The sequence below is a fragment of the Pagrus major genome, chromosome 9 (assembly GCF_040436345.1).
Source record: "Pagrus major chromosome 9, Pma_NU_1.0".
NCBI lineage: Eukaryota > Metazoa > Chordata > Actinopteri > Spariformes > Sparidae > Pagrus > Pagrus major.
This window is the reverse complement of record NC_133223.1, coordinates 15,132,098-15,148,907: the sequence shown is the minus strand read 5'-3', so window position 1 is coordinate 15,148,907 and position 16,810 is coordinate 15,132,098. Positions and strand designations below refer to the sequence as shown.

General features: G+C 42.7%; 2 protein-coding genes across 2 annotated transcripts; both read left to right on the top strand.

Annotated features, from left to right (window-relative positions):
* The first annotated feature begins 2,005 nt into the window (after nt 1-2,005).
* On the top strand, nt 2,006-14,567 carry gpr156 (G protein-coupled receptor 156). The gene is made up of 10 exons (XM_073473380.1): nt 2,006-2,131; nt 4,931-5,083; nt 8,952-9,079; nt 9,174-9,309; nt 9,392-9,502; nt 10,472-10,597; nt 10,804-10,899; nt 11,129-11,365; nt 12,037-12,195; nt 12,555-14,567. Exons 2-10 carry the CDS (start codon nt 4,967-4,969, stop codon nt 13,917-13,919), a joined length of 2,475 nt encoding a protein of 824 aa, XP_073329481.1. The 5' UTR covers nt 2,006-2,131; nt 4,931-4,966; the 3' UTR covers nt 13,920-14,567.
* Nucleotides 6,245-8,004, top strand: LOC141002179 (zinc-binding protein A33-like). Its single transcript, XM_073473381.1, has one exon. The coding sequence runs from the start codon at nt 6,245-6,247 to the stop codon at nt 7,904-7,906; it is 1,662 nt and encodes a 553-aa protein (XP_073329482.1). The 3' UTR covers nt 7,907-8,004.
* Nucleotides 14,568-16,810: the final 2,243 nt, after the last annotated feature.

Genomic DNA, 16,810 nt, shown 5'->3' with positions numbered 1-16,810 from the left:
GTAATCTGAGCACCGGTGCAGTCCACCTGCCGCTGGTGCAGGCTATCTTGAACCTGATCTTGAGGGAAACCTAAGACTGTTGGCCACGCTTTGGGTGTAACAGAGCTGGCAGCAGTGTTTCAGCCCTTCAATGGGCTGCTGACGTGGTGTCAGATGATCTGAATGCACGTGATAATGTTGAGTTTATAACTTATTGTGTCATTTTCTTCTAGAGTTTGCTACTTCTGTGCCACAGGGTTTTATCATCTTTGACATGTTGACAGCAGATTCATTATGGGTTTGTTATCGCTGGTTTTAAGACCACAGATCATGATTGTAGAAGCCACATTGACAGAGTATCCACCAGTTACAGTAACAGCTTAGTTAATAGAAAATCCTGTTTTCAGGCTTCTAATACACTCTACTTTTTCAAGGGTCAAGCCATTTTTGTTAGCACTTGTGTATATTTCATTGATTGTGAAGCTTGACATGATCAATCTAATACTTACGTGTTTCCAGCTTGAAACTTAAAGGTATTTTCTAATTTTTATGCAGATAAATTCAGTAGCTATGAAACTGCTTCAGTAAAGACCGAATCACTGTGACGTTGTGTTCACAATAACACATCCGGGTAGAAAAACCTGCAGTTGATTTGCATCGTGGAGATGGATGTGAAATTGCTGAACTTATCTGTCCGACCTATCTGATGTTTCTGCTGTGCTGGCGTCTTTGATATCTACACAACAGCAACATCTTATGCATACTGCTGGTTTTGCTGATAACATCATGTAAAAAACAGTTAAATTGTATCTAAGCTAATACGCCATGGTGCGTTTTAGTAATTGTAACATTGTGATTCTGCTATCGCTTTAATTTTGAAAGTCTTTTTTGCATTCTGCTGGATCTCATTGGGCTTAAACACAGTTAAACAGGGTTATGGTTCAGACCTTCCTCTGTTAGAGAGCAGGGAGCTCACAGGTGTTTCAGACATTTGTCGTCCAGTGATGAAACTGTCAAACTGTCAGCAACTGGATTTTGTAATCCACGTTGATAGAAAGCATAATTAGTGATTGTTATAAGGGAAATTAAGAGGTATCATAATGTTTCAGTGCCTGAGGAGTTTTGGATTTCAGCCTGGAAAGAGACTCCAGGATTCAACTTTCAAAGACAGAAAATTTGAGCACAGTCTGACACGAAGTGCATCCGTGTGAAAGAAAACTCTGTGCAAGTGTGTGTCAGTGGCTGAATCGGGGGGGTGATGACTGGATGCATAGCCACATATTCTCCTCTTCTTTAATAACCTCTCTTTGTGTCTCTGCTCCCCACCTACAGCTGTCAGTAGTGGTGACACTCCCTCGTCAGGAATGACCCTGTGTGGAGGCTCGCACTATAAATCTCCGTGACGTCTTAATAACACCTTTATGTCTCTTATGGCTGCCGGAACAAATGCAGAAATATCTCTGCTGGCTCACTGCTCTCAGACAGAAGCTCTCTGTCTTGTCCATTAATGTGATTCACCAGACGACCGAACAATATTGCCAATCTCTCTGCCGTCCCTGGTGGAGGCCTGCTTTTGAAAAACACAACACAGATGATGTGTGTTTCTCTTTCCATTAAAACAAGTGCTGTTATTCAGTGTATTTATTTGCACTGTGGACACAGCCTCTGCCGCCCTGTCCCATATGCCACCCAGTCCCCCGGGGGCTCCTGTGACATGTTGGACCCACACTGCCACAACCCTCCTGCACCACGTGGCTCACATCACACTCTGAAACCCATTTTGGTGGGCAGTTGGAGCTGGAAAGCTTACAAAAGAAAGTGAGAGAGTGTGTGTGAGCGAGAGAGAGCAGACACACTAACACACCTCCTCTCTCTGACACACGCACGCCTCCCTCCCTCAGTGCTCAGATGAAAGCTCTGGCAGTCTGGTGAACTTTTTCCCTGACTGACAGGATCTTCTCGGGCTGTGAGCTGACAGATTAAGTCGCTTTGGATTCATTACAAGTCTGCAGCTATGGGACCTTTGCAGCTATGTTAGATAACAAACTCTCCAGTCGTTCATTTTCAACTTTTATAACGTTTCTGAGTCTTGCGCGATGGAGCCCGGAGCGGGACGAGGCGGCTGGATCGTCCATGCGCTTTGGAGACCGAGGTTTGCTCTTTTACTCCCTTATTTTGTGGTGTCGTTTCTTTCTTCCTTTACTGGTCCAGGTCTTAATTTCCTCTGAAGCAGTTTGATTGACTACTTTGCTGTTTAACCATCCACGTGCATCGCTGCAGCCGCGAGTGGGCACGTTTTTACGCATCTTTTACGCAAAAATGAACCCGCTGCTGAGGAAGGTCACACATTTATAGGCGCCGCTGTTACATTATTACGATTACAATATAACATAATGATATTCTCTTATGATAACTAAGTAGCCCATTATTTATATATTCCCTAAAATGTGTCTTTCGTCATTAGTAACCATTTTAAAAACATGCCCACTGTGGCGCATTTCGTCAGGTGTGACGGCTGAAATGGTCACATGGTTATATGTATTGACAGATTGGGCTGACTAATTTGATTATGTGTAACCAGACTGTAAAATGTGCGCATGGAGTGACGTCCGCCGGTCCGGCCCGAGGCGGGATTTCATTGCCAGTAATTGCATTCTAACTCAGCTTAAAGAATAAACTCATAAACGGATTACAGACTGAGGAGGAATGTTTCAATATTGGCCCCTGAACCGGGCTTTACATCTGGCAGCGCCCGTGGTTACTAATCTTAAAAGAGAAACAGAGTGATTGACAATATGAATAGGCTTTACTCCACTTCTCCTATTAAGAGTTTTATGGTAAAGGCAGTAGAAAACTCGGTTCTGTCTCTCTGAGCCCAAAGGCTTGTCAGAAAACATATTTCAGATATAATAAATTCAAGAGAAATGGGACTGAAAGAGAGGGCCAGGGGCCACGGAGCAAGTGAAAGCTAAGATGTGCACATGTTAGGCCCGCCCTACACTTAAGTAAGACTTCCAAGGCCACAAGTAGCTCAGGTATTAGTTGCGGTTTAGCCTTCAGGACTTCAAAAGACACTCCTCATGACTATTCTGAACTGTCAAAACATGTCCATAAAACCTAACCCAGCCCGGAGAAGGGCCCTGTTCTCGCTGCTACCTACACAGTGACCCTCACTGCTGGATGTTGGCCGACCTTTGTTGACCTCTGCAGGGTGGCTGGGTTTCTCCCAAACTGAAACCTACCAGAGGTGAATTTCAAAAAACTGGCGGAAATGCCTCTCTCTGCCGGCTTTTCCTGCAGGAAGCAGCAGAACTGTGATCTAAACTTGGAAAGTGACGAAAGGACACGGACAGGAACTCCAGACATTTCCCAGATATGCTGCCGGCTGGGCTTCATTGTTCTGTTGACACCATTAATTGCTGGAAATGGGTCACGGTGGGCTTCACTTAAAAGGGCACTATGTAGTTTTGGGGAAGAAATTTTAATCAGAAATGAAAGATCTTCACAGACTGTTTTTTTTAATGCCTTAATAAACTAAATAAACAAACTGACCTTAAAGGACAACACAATTTCATACTGTTTTACTTTGTTTATATGTGGCGGACCCTGCCACCTTTCTAGCTTCAGACAGTGTTCTGAGGACCTTATTTTCCTCTGAGAACAGCTTGTTTATTCAGTTATGGAAAACATATTTCTGGGTTTATATTAATTAATATTGTAAATATTAATTTTCAGTTTGAATTTCTTCTCCAAAACTACATAATGCCCCTTTAATTTCTGAAAGTGGGTCAGTGGGATTCACTTTTTTACTCATACATAGTAAATTGCTCAGATACCTCATGCTGGGTGGATGACTGTGTAGTTTCCTTCCAATATTTAACCCAGTTTAGTTTCCGACTGATTTCCCACAATGCTCTGTTTTGGTTGAATCCCATGATCCAAATTTCTCAGAGCCCTGCGGGTGTCTTAGTCATTCCACAGACGACAAGACGTGTTGTCTAACACGCTACTCACATAAACACTCACCTGTCTGCCAATTAGTATTGATACAAGTGGTCGTCTCAACAACGTATTCCTGAGTCACTGCGGCGTTTACAGCGATCAGACTCTCATAGTTACAGCTCAGAGTATCAGGTGATACCGCATAATTAAACCTGCAACATGTCAGTGCAGCACTGCCAGCCTCATAAAAATGCCTGTGGCAAGAGCGACAAACAGTTGTTTGTTGATGTTCTCCGAAGTTTACGTCTTCATTCTCAGATGCCTTACATAATGGGGCTGATTGCAGATTTATGTGGCCCTCGGTGAAACTGCAAATGATAGCTTTGGTGTATTGCAGTTTCGCTCTGTCTTTCACCGTGTGCACAGATGTCTGTCGCAGCACAGTGTGAGTGTTGGCTGGTTTACCTCCGTGATGACGTAGTGCTAGTGGAAATAAGGATAAGCAGAAACACACAGGGCTTCCTGTCACACAGGCAGAGTCCTGGATTCTCAGTTTGTTTTGTGGTGATAAATAACCGATGTTTTATTTGTATATTTTTAATCTAACCTTAGTTTCATCCTGATCTTAGTGTCTGTTGGGTTTATTTGTGCCTATGATTTCATGCTTTTTCTTGGTGTTATATCAGTGCTGTGTGAAATCACATCCATGCTCCCATTGCTCCTCTTCTCAGAGGTTTCTGTCAGAGCACCACACTGTGGTGGCCAAAAGTCTCACAGCTATTTGGTGAATTATAGACCTGAAAATAGAAGCAGAATCAAATGTGCCTCCCCGGTCTTCAGTGCGCTCTGTTTTGGAGCTCTTTTTTTTAAAGGTGCAGTGAAAAGGGTAACTGAGGACAACAAATGTATGGATTTCCCCTCTTAATGTTTGCAGGTCAATTTTTACAAAGATTAATGTGTTTATATTCACATCTCCTCATATCCTACATGTGGTGTGTTTGTTCCTCAGGATGTGTGTCTGAAACTGGACAGACTGGGGTCAGTCATGGAGCCTGAGCTGAACTGCAGCTCCCAGTGTGATTCCTCACTCTGCTTCATCCACTCAGGGGTCAACAGGCAGGAGGGCCTCGACATTCTGCAGAGACTATGCGGCCTCAGCACGGTAATCACACACGCACACACACATGCACATGCATGCAGGTAGACACAGATGCTCAAAATATGCAAATCCAACGATAGTATATAAATACATAGTGCATGTAAACACACATACATGGAAACACTAGTGTATGCATATATATATTTACTGTAAATAAAATGTATTTATGCTGTATATGTATATATACACGCACACACAAATGGCAGTTCCAATGCTGACTTATGGCCATCTCATACGTGCAGACATGTTGGCAGATATAGGTTGAAGTCCAGCATGGCTGAGTAACAGAATATTTTTGGCCCTCCAAAAGGTTAAAGGGTAAAACGATTTCCTATACAGTCTAAATCTAGATATTTCAATTAAATATGTAGTCTATTATTTTGACAGTTCATCTAACAAACCAATCACATCAAAGGCACCAGACTGGATTTTTGAAAGAATGGTTTACATTTAAAAAATGTGTTTTAAAGTTCCTGGTTGCAGTTTTTGCACCCATGCAAATAGCAAATTTATTTACCACTTGAGGAATCGGGTCATAGTTCATACTGACGATCGACTAGCGAGGCTATATTTAGTATCTCAGTCACCGGTGCCTTTAAGAGAAGAATGAGCGAAGCCCAGCAACATGAGGCGGGCACAGCAAATAGAAACTAAAGTGGTATAACACTGTGAGAACACACACATCCTCTGTCAGACTCCGCTCCTCTGCCTGTTACACCACACTGAAGCGAGGTGAGTTATCTCTTTGATTTCCTCCGTGCTTTATGATGTTAATTTATGCATGCACCCGTCTTAAAATGCAGATATAATCATCACCTAAGGGGAAAGGAACAGTGTGAGCACTGTGTTTGCTTTGTTATGGTAATGGTTATGTGACAAGATTGTATTTTAATGTTCAGTTTTATTTTATTTTAATGTACTAACACTTTCTCTTCATTACTCTCTGTTGAACTCAGTAGACATGAAAACTCTTCTGCTAAAATGAAACATGCTGCGATGAAATTTAACACCATGCATTTGTTACTATTTGTGGACATAGGCGGCTCACAAGGCACAACTGTTTCTAAACCTAACAGTATAGTGTAAAGAAAAAAAACACAGGGACTGGAGCCAGTTGATTCCATAAGGTCCCACCTGCTTCTCTTTCTGGATGTGTTCCCAGATATGGCTACTGCTGGCAGTGTGCTGTCTGAGGAGCAGCTTCTTTGCCCCATCTGTCTGGATATATTCAACCAGCCCGTCTCCACTCCTTGTGGGCACAACTTCTGCAGGGACTGCATACAAGAATACTGGCATACTGCTAATCTGTCGCAGTGCCCCATATGCAAGCAGAAGTTCTACAGGAGGCCTGAGCTCAAAGTTAACACCTTCATATCCGAGTTGGCTTCTCAGTTCAAGAAGTCGTTGGTAAAGAAAGACGAAAATGAAGCCAGTTCTGTTGACCAATATTCCGGCCATAAAGAGGAAGCTTTGTGTGATGTTTGTGTTGGAAAAAGAGTCATGGCTTTTAAATCCTGCCAGGACTGTTTGGCCTCCTTCTGTGAGACTCACCTGGAGCCCCATCATGTTCTCGGCACCTTCAAGAAACACCACCTGATTGACCCCGTGATGAACATGCAAGACAGAGTGTGTAAGAAACACGAGAAACTCCTGGACAGGTTCTGTAACACTGACCAGATGTATGTGTGCCAGATCTGCATCAAGAAAGAGCACAGCGCTCATCACACTGTACCTATAGAGGATGAGAGTAGAGACAAGAGAGCTCAGATTGGAAGGATAAATGCAGAGGTGGGAGAAATGATCAACAACAGACTGCAGAAAATCAGCGAAATCACTCAAACCGTTCAGCTCAGCAGAGGAAACACGGAAAGAGAGATTGAGGAGAGTTCGCAAGTCTTCAACAAACTGCTCCACCTTGTCCAGAGAGCGCACACTGAGGTGGTGGAGGTGATCACTGCAAAGCAGACGCAAGTTGAAAGCAGGGCCAACGCACTCATCGTGGAGCTGGAGCAAGAGATTGACGAGCTGAGGCGGAGAAACGCTGAGCTGGAGCAGCTCTCAAACACAAAGGATGACCTCTACCTTCTCCAGAGCTTTACAGCCGTCTCCACACTGCCAGCCACCAAAGACTGGTCAGACACCTGCGCAGAGAGTGCTGTATATGTGGGCTCGGTGAGGAGAGCTCTCAGGAGAGCAGTGTGTCAGTTGGAGGAGGAGGTAAAAGCTGAGGTGAAGAGGCTTTGTGTAACCGAATTTCAGAGGGCTCAGCAGTGTGCTGTGGATGTGACTTTGGACCCTGATACAGCTCATCCCAAACTGGTGCTGTCTGAGAACAAGAAACAAGTCTTTCATTGCGACATAGCGCTGAACCTCCCGAACAACCCGGAGAGATTCTACCCAGGTGTCAGCGTTTTGGGGAAGGAGGGTTTCTCCTCTGGCAGGTTCTACTATGAGGTCCTGGTGAAAGGGAAGACAGAGTGGGATATTGGAGTTGGCCTGGAATCTGTCAACAGAAAAGGAGGAAATATACTGAACCCTGAAAGTGGCTACTGGGCCCTGGGGATGAGAAAGGACAACAGCTACTGGGTCCTAGCCACCACTCCCGTATGTGTGCCGCTGGTCGAGAAGCCCCAGAAAGTCGGGGTGTATGTGGATGTGGAGTGGGGGCAGGTTTCCTTTTACAACGTGGACGCTGCTAGTCATATCTACTCCTTCACTGGATACTCATTCAATGAAAGACTTTTCGCCTACTTGAACCCCCGCCGTAATCACTGCGGGGTCAACTCTGCTCCTCTGGTCATCTCATCTGTCAATGTTGAAGCATGATCTGACATCGCTTTGTTGTTCATACAATTACATTTCAACTGACCATTCATTTCTTTTTAATGCCTGGCGAATTGGGAAAGAGACTGAAAAAATATGCACATGGGTGAAGATAGCCTTTCATACACATCTGTAGTGCTGTGTCTATTTGAACTCAAACCATGACTTATTCATAAATCTTACTGGTTGCCTAAACCTAACCAAAGTGTGACAGAGAATTAAAAAAAAAAAAGAAAAAGAAAATAGTCGATGTCTACTGAACTACTTTCACACTGGCATATGACAATGTCCACAGTGAAATATCGTGATAGAGGACCATCACCTAAGGCATACTCACCAGTGCTGGTTTTAAAGGGCTCTTCAACCCCACACCACATGTCTTTAACTTAGTTGTATTCATCCTCAGAGGCTTGAAACAAAGTTAGCCGGCTAAGCTAAGATAACACAAATAACAACTGCACGGTTGAGAGAAACAAACTAACGACGCCCGCAGAGGGGAAATATCGCTGCCACCCATGTAACCAAGCGACTTCGGTTCGCTTAACTGTGCAGCAACACACTTCTTTTCATTTACACTCTTGTCACAAACACCAACAACTCCTGCCTGACAGCAACTCTGAGGGGACACACCACTTTATTGTGCTCTCTGGTGGGACGCCTTTTAAATCACAATTTTACAATGGTACAGGGCGACATCACCAGCATGCCGATCATATAAATATAATATATCATATAAACCCAATGTCTAAAATCTGACAGCATTGTATCTCTTTCTGTTGTTTGACTTCTTTCAACTATTTTATTATTTCTCATTTTCAGATGGAAGTTAGCAGAGGTCTAGCCTGATGTGTGTTGTTTGCCTGAATAAAGCTCATTTAATCATCTGAGTCCTGTACATCTTTTTATTTCATCCATCATTTACAAAACTGAGAGTTTAGAACACATAAAACAATAACCAAATAATGCACATGTGTGTGAGTAACATCTGTATTATTTAAGACTTCATTTTAAGGAGTTTGCATGTGCACATGTGTGTGTGTGTGTACAGGTAGCAGTGGAGCTCCCGAGGCGGACTCTCTCTCCAGTGTTAAGTGCTGTGGTGTGGACGCTGCTCTCCTTTGGCATCCTGCTGGCTTTCTGCTTCCTCCTCTTCACCCTGCGCTTCAAAAACAACAGGTAGACTACAAAGTGAAACACATACCTTCACATTAAAGAGCTATCTACAGAAATGAATGAATCAGTTGTATTTTTGCATGTTTTGCCTCATCAGGATAGTGAAGATGTCCAGTCCCAACCTGAATGTCCTGACTCTCTTTGGAAGCGTCCTCACCTACAGCAGCGGCTTCCTGTTTGCCATTGATGAACGAACACACTCACAAGGTGGAGCATCTACAGCTGTGCTACAAGTAAGCCATAGTCTCCTTCAATCCCCCATTATATTGTTGGATAAATCAATGTTGGATAGTTATGCAGAGCTCTCTCCTACAGGCTCGGATCTGGACTCTTTGTGTCGGCAGTACCCTGGTGTTTGGCCCAATTCTGGGGAAAACGTGGAGACTGTACAGAGTGTTCACCCAGCGAGTGCCTGACAAGAGAGTGGTAAGCATGCTCCGATGCTGTATTGGGTTTATTTTTGTCTTCCAGTTGCTTCAGGGTGCATTGATTATATTTTAAATGGGTGTTCAGAGGAAAGCTTTGTTTATATATATATATATATATATATATATATATATATATATATATATATATATATATATATATATACATATATATATATGTATATATATATATATATATATATATATATATATATATATATATATATATATATATACGCATGCTTTTTGGCCTTAAAGAGCAAGGTGTTCAGACAGAGGGTGAATAGAGGTGCTGCAGCAGTGGACTGTATGAGAACAATAATATGTTGTTTTAAAGAATAAAACATTTAAACTTCTTCCAGTAGACCCCTAAAGTAAAATTATGAACCTGATAATGAACACAATATGGGAGCGTTAACATTTTTGAAAATGATGTCTTCAAAAGCTACTGCTGTTAATTACAGAAAATAAATAAATCCTGGCACATGTATCCAAATACTGGTAACACTTTATAATAATAATCATTGATAGATGGTAAATAATTAATTAAGCTTTATTTAATTATTTCACTCTTAAAAAGTATAATAAACATCAGCTGCAACTTTACAATGAACAATTGATTAATAAATGGTTAACAAAGCATTTCACCGTTTGTTAACACTTAGGTTATCAACTAAAGAGTAATTAACTATAAAAGTACCATTTATTAATGATGGTTTCTATAAAGTGTTACCTTTACAAATTCAGAGGACTTTCAGAGGTTGGTACACGCTCACTGGGAGCTTTTTAGTTCCTTTGATAACTTACTTTTATGTGTCACTTCCAAAAGAGAATTATAATATTCCCTAACAGGTGTCTGTAAAGTGTAACACAGAGCTGCCAGAGTGATGTGGATGAAAATGCTGTCTAATAACTAAATTATTTTTGTAACTGTATGACAATGATGCAATTTTATGACTTTCTGTCTCAGATCATCCGAGACATCCAGCTGATGGGCCTGGTGGCTCTGTTGATCCTGGTGGACATGCTGGTTCTCACCGCCTGGAACCTCACAGACCCCATCAGGTGTTCACGATCTGTCGGTGCTGTTGTCAAGGTAGAACTTTATGTTTAATATTGGGCTGAAAAGCAAGTTGTAAAACAAGTTAAGATTTGGTTTTGTTTAATTAGAGAACAGTGTGAGGATTATGACATATAGCACTTAAAATCTAAGAAAGAAACTCCATCATCTTACAATGCAATGAATTATAGACAAGTTGGTGGTTTCAACTGACTGACACTGTTTGATTTTTCCTGATTTAGGTGGTGGAAAGAGACGTTTCCTATTCTTTGTCTCAGCTGGACACCTGTTCCTCTGTATACTCAGATATGTGGGTTATCATCATTGCTGTGCAGAAGGTCAGTAAACTCTGTTTTGTTAGAATACTGTAATAAGCTGCGTTGAGTTCCTGTGTTGTTATGGTAAAAGGATTTATTGATTTACATTTCATTTCATGTGTCTCTTTATTTAGAAAAGACAAACCATATCTCCAGTACTTACTAGAGACTGACAGACCTCAACATTTTTTACAAAAGACAGATTTTCTTTGTCCTTTGTCTTTACTTTGTGCCTGCATTTCTCTTGTAGGGGTGTCTTCTCCTCTATGGGACTTATCTAGCTGGGCTTACAAGCAATGTCAGCCACCCTCCAGTCAACCAGTCTCCCACCATCATAACAGTGGTCACTCTGGTCACCCTTTCCTCTGCTGTGGCCGTCCCGGTGTCCATCTTCCTGCACGCCTGGCCCAACCTAGTCTACAGCACCGTGGCTGGAGCAATTTTCATCTGCACTCTGGCTACCAACTGCATGCTGTTTGTGCCTCAGGTAGGAGTAAAAATGACTCATGATATACACACAAGATGCATGAAAGAGATGTCTAGTTGCAAGGTCTGGAGAAAGGACAGGATTCCTTGGAAACACCTCTGACATCTGCTTGTTTCTGGTGATTGATACTGACACTTTTGTAGGAGCAAAACCAACAGAAAGCCCTTTTTCTGGCAGAACCGCCATCTAATCATAGGATAGTATGTCTGGAAACCAGCATTAAAAACAGACAGACAGTCAGTCAGACAGGCAGAAACTGCAGATAGAGAGACATACGACAGAATCATGAATAAGAGATGCGTGAATGAGACGACTTTCTCTTTTTATTTTGACACAAGTAGTAAATCCTGTGAGTGACTGTGGTGCCCACACCTCCATTTTCCATATGCGTGTCAGTTTGCCATGTCTATCAGTGGAGTGTGACTCACACAGAAGGTGTTTATGACTCAAAATTACGTAGGCTGTTGCAAACAGGTTTATGACTCTCTAAGTGTCTGGCAATAATAATAATACAATAAAGGAATGCATCCCCAGTGGAAAGGAAGGAAATAGTTGAACTGTGAGCAATATGCTCAAACACACCTGGTCAAGAGGTCCCGCGTCAAATGGTCATGGTGACATTTACTACCACAGTGCCTAATGTACTGCATTGTTTTACTCACCCACTGCAGCTGACCCAGTGGCGGCAGTTTGAAGAGGATCAGAACAACCCAAGTCAGATGGCCAAGTACTTCAGCAGCCCCAGTAAGAGCCAGCCGTCAGTGTACAGCCAGGATGAGATCTACTACCTGCTGGGGGAGAACAACTCCATGAAAAAACTCCTTAATGAGGTACTGCATTGTTTTTCTCACAAAATATACTATACAATAAGAAAATCTTGTAGAATATTAGATTCGATTCCAGTGAATCCTTTTCTAATAATCTTATGATGCAGATTTGTGTTCTAATGTGATGTCACTGATCTACGTTACCCTTCTCCTTAAAGTTAGTCCTTGCGCAAAAAAAGAATAGTTACATTGTTTTCCTACCTTTAGCCTTCTAGTAGCACAGTTTTTTAAAAAAAAAAAAACTTTATATACTGTGTGACATGAACATGTGTAAGCAAGGGGAATAGGAAATATCATTTTTCTAACATATTCTTCGTATGTCTCAAGATGTTTAAGCTTCTGTTTGTCGTGACTGTTTCCAGAAAAATGCCGTGATCGACAGTCTGCAGGAGCAGGTGAGCAACGCCAAGGATAAACTCCTGCGCCTCATGTCAGCCAGCCAGCCCCCCGAGGACCAGGACATGGACTCCTCCAACACCAACCTCAACTCCTCCTCCACTCAGACCACAGAGCTTCAGTCCGACGGCCCGTCTTTATCTTCTCTACCTCAGAGAGAAATTAAATCCAGACTCTCGCTGCCATATCCCTCCCCTCACCTCACCTCTGCGGCTGTTTCACCACCTGCAGTTACACCGTCCTCCGAGCCTCCTTCTGCTCAAAACTCCTTAAACCCTGTAGTTGCTTCCTCTCCTCTCCCTGATGACATTTATACAGGGGGAAACCAAAGAGGTGTCTCTATGACTGACCCTACAGGCAGAGACCCAGCTGAGTCCAGAACAGGAGAGTCCCTCCAGTCCCCTGGCGTACTCAGGACAGCAGAAGAGACAGTCCACTTTGTCACTTCTCTACAATCCCGTAGAGCGTTAAACCCCTTTCAAGTTGAAACTTTCAACAATCAGAGAGGCCTAACATCCCATCTGGAAACAAATGCCAGACCGACTGGTTTTGTCAGCAGTGAGCAGTTGCAGGAGATCCTCCAGGAGCTGAGCGTGGATGCAGTCTTGGAGACCGCACTTCGATCTCCCGGACAGACACCCAGAAGGCCTTCTCAGCTAAAATTTCCCGAAGCCTCCGCACTTTCGCCGCTCTCCCTGCGGACACCATGCTCCCCTCACCCTCCACCTGTTCTCTTCCGCTACCCCAGCATCTCCCCGTATGCGATGAGGAAACGTCGGCCGCCCTTTCACTCCTCCAGGAGAGGCTTGGCCTGCTTCTATACAGGTTCAGAGGCTGCCGGTTGTGGGAGGATAAGGGAGAACTGTGAACACCAAAATCCAGGCAAGCACCCTGATGGGGTCGCTGCGGATGGTGCCCTCTTCCAGGCTCACAACACTGACCTTGAGCTGGAGGAGGAAGAGGAGGATGCGGAAGGGAATGAAATGATAAGAAAATGTCGGCGGTGCGTTTCAAGGTCCCACAGATGTTCAGTGTTGCCCTGTGCCGAACGCAACCACACAGCTCCACCTGATGTGGAGGCGGGTGGTGATAACAAGCAGCACCGCAGACACATTAGAGACTCATGTGGGTCCTGGGACTCTGATTCTAGCAGCTCAACAGACTACTGTTACTACCACCGCCCCTACTGTGACTCCTGCCGGCAGCGAGGCTCCCTCATGTCCTCAGACAGCTCCTCAGACTCTGACAGCGAGTATGAAGGCTATACCAGCCTGTACCGCCCCTCACACCCTGTGGTATTCAAAGAAGACATCAAACCAACCTTTGTATGAGCACAGGTTCACTGCACTTTACATGTTCATCCATTTCCACCTCTTGTATTCATGTCCCAAGAAATATTGTACAAAATTAGCTTTGAGGATAAAGCATGAAGTTCATTGTGCATCGATAATGGGAGATCATATGACTGTAGCTTTTGCATTCTGTATGAAAAGATTGTTGGTATTCTTGAATATTGCATCATGAGGAAAAGTAGTTATTTTACTTATGAGACAATTAGACTTTTTTGTAGCTCAAAGCACAATGCTATTTGCTTTTTGATATTACTTATGTCATTATTTGTATATTTTTGCTGTCAAATGGAAACTCTTACATTCCAAAAATGTCTACGTCTGACATTTAGATTAAACCCAGACAGCAAAATTAAAGGCTGTTACAGAACAGTTAAAATGTACAGTATACTGTGCAAGTACTGTATTTATTTGGTTATTTATTAGTGGATGTTTTGTTGTACAGAACTACTTTCTGTCTCCTTTTTATGTTTTTACATTGTCAAACACATTCCTTAAAATGTTGATCTTCCCTTTTATCTGAGTTTTGCCTTCATTTCCAAATCTCCTACATCGTCTAGAGCAGGGGTGCCCAAACCTTTCCCCTTGGAGGACCAAAACTAAAATGTAATGGTGGACTATGGACCGAAAAGCAAACACCTATTGTGTTGAGATGCAAAATGGTAATATGTGGAAGCCCTGAGAGGCTTCTATGTAAGAGAGAAGTGAGAAACAAAATTCTGGTGACCCATTTTCTAAGTTTGATTATGAAATATGTGAAAAAATGTTTGTCCCCGTGCTGACATAAAAAAAGACTGATAATAATAACTAGGGCTCAGTTATCAGTTATCACTTGTATAGCACTTGTCTGAGTTTTCTCAGTATTATTGATTATTGTCCTGACTCATTAAGAGTATTTAATGTGCAAAGGTCACAGTGATCTGGGGTGTTGGTCTCTGTGTGTGAGAAAGAGAGATTGCCCCGCTGTTCTCTGGTTTTCATGTTAAGGACCCCTAAACTGACACAAGTTAGACCACAGACCCTCAAATGTCATACTCTTGTGTTCCAGGTTGTCCTATAAAAAGTCCTATAAAAGTAGGGAATCTGACAAAGTCTTATCATTAGTGTTTTAGTGTTTGATACACACAATACTAAAGTCAAGACATAAATCCAGCCTGAACACTTTTAATTTTACTGGAAGAGAACGGCACTGGATGTAATCAAACAGTAGTGTTTGCTAGGAAGGAGGTGGCTAAATGCTAACGTCAGCTAATTGGTGATCAAATATGTTAAGTATTACCTTGAAATATGGCCCGATGTCCATTCAGATTTTATTTTAATCATCGTTTCAGTCACTGATAAATTGGGATGTGGCGAAATGATAATGATTTGTCCGATTCTTTATGTTTAAATGACTTGGAACCATGAAACATCGCAGCATAACCTCATCCCAGCGTTTAAGCTTCCCACCTTCAGAGGAAAATGGCAGCTGTGGGAATATGGATGTTAAGTTACAGGAAAGTGTAGGAAACCCCCTGGACCCTCCTCAAAGACCCCAAGAACCACTGCTGTAGATAAAATTAGCCACCACAGCATGTACAACCAAACAGAAAGTGTATAAATATCTGGCTTCATGTAGGGCCACTATTAACCTGCTGGGGGGGCACAGGGTAAAAGTGAGCAGCTATTAAATCCCCTCACTCTCATTCCTCCAGCCCATTTTGCCGACAAAGCTGTATTTCTATCTTTGAACACTACACTGCCCCAGGTTTTATCTATGTGCCAGTAAGTTTTTTTTTTATGATTTTGGATAATGAGCATGCAAGCATAACATTTACTGAAATACTAACTGTAGATTTTGACAGAAGACTCCTCTGTAATAGAAAGCCTCAAGTTTGGGTAAAATTGCAGGAGTCACTTTAACATTATTTCAGTTTTGTACTTTAATCACGCATAATCCCAACCAAATGTTGTAATTAATCAAACTGACACAAAGTCTTTGCTACACAGACAACACCTGGTAATCCAACCTGGTCTTGATGTTATATACAGTGTGAAAACTGACCTTCATTTGCCTTTCCACGATAACAGCCACATCCTCCCAGGATTAGAATATTTACCATCGTCTGTGTCATACGACTTCAATCACCACCAGAATAGATGAGAGAGTTCAGGAGTTTTCATGATATCCCACAACAAAGACAAAAGCAGTGCACACTCCCCCTCTTTTTTAGATTTCTCTTTCCTGTCTTGGCCTCACTCTCCCTCCCACTATCTCCACTCTGTCTCTCTGTATTTTTTTTCCTCTGCTAATGGGAAAATGTGTGTTTGCCGGGGGAGGTGTCGCTCTATGAAGGGAAAAACAGTGTCTCACATTACTTCTGCTCTGCTGCCTGGTTTTTGAGATGCTACTGCTCTCTATTCTGCATATGGACCATTGAAGGGCAGCCTGGGAGAAATTCCCTTTGATACAGAGCATAACGGAGTATAAATAAACCACACAAAAGACAGAATACCAGCATCACTGCTGCGGGAGGAAATACTCTCCCGCCAAGCTGGAACGAGTAACCTGCATTCTGTTCAAGATGAGCAATTCTGGCATACTGAGGAATTTTGAGATAAAAATAGTTGTCGATCACATGTACATTTTGGTTTGTCAGCAGGATTACTCGGAAAGGATTTCCACAAAACTTGGATGGAGGATTGGTGTAGATCAGGAAAAGTGACCGATCCAGCAATTTCTTTAACATCGTCAGATAGGGCGTTTTTTTCGACATTTACATTAATCTCTCAGGCAATTATGCATGGATCTTGATGAAAAGGATCGGGCGTGTTTAGGTGGCTGGTATCAATGAGTGAGTAAAAATCAGAACTGCTGGATCATGGGGGAGGTA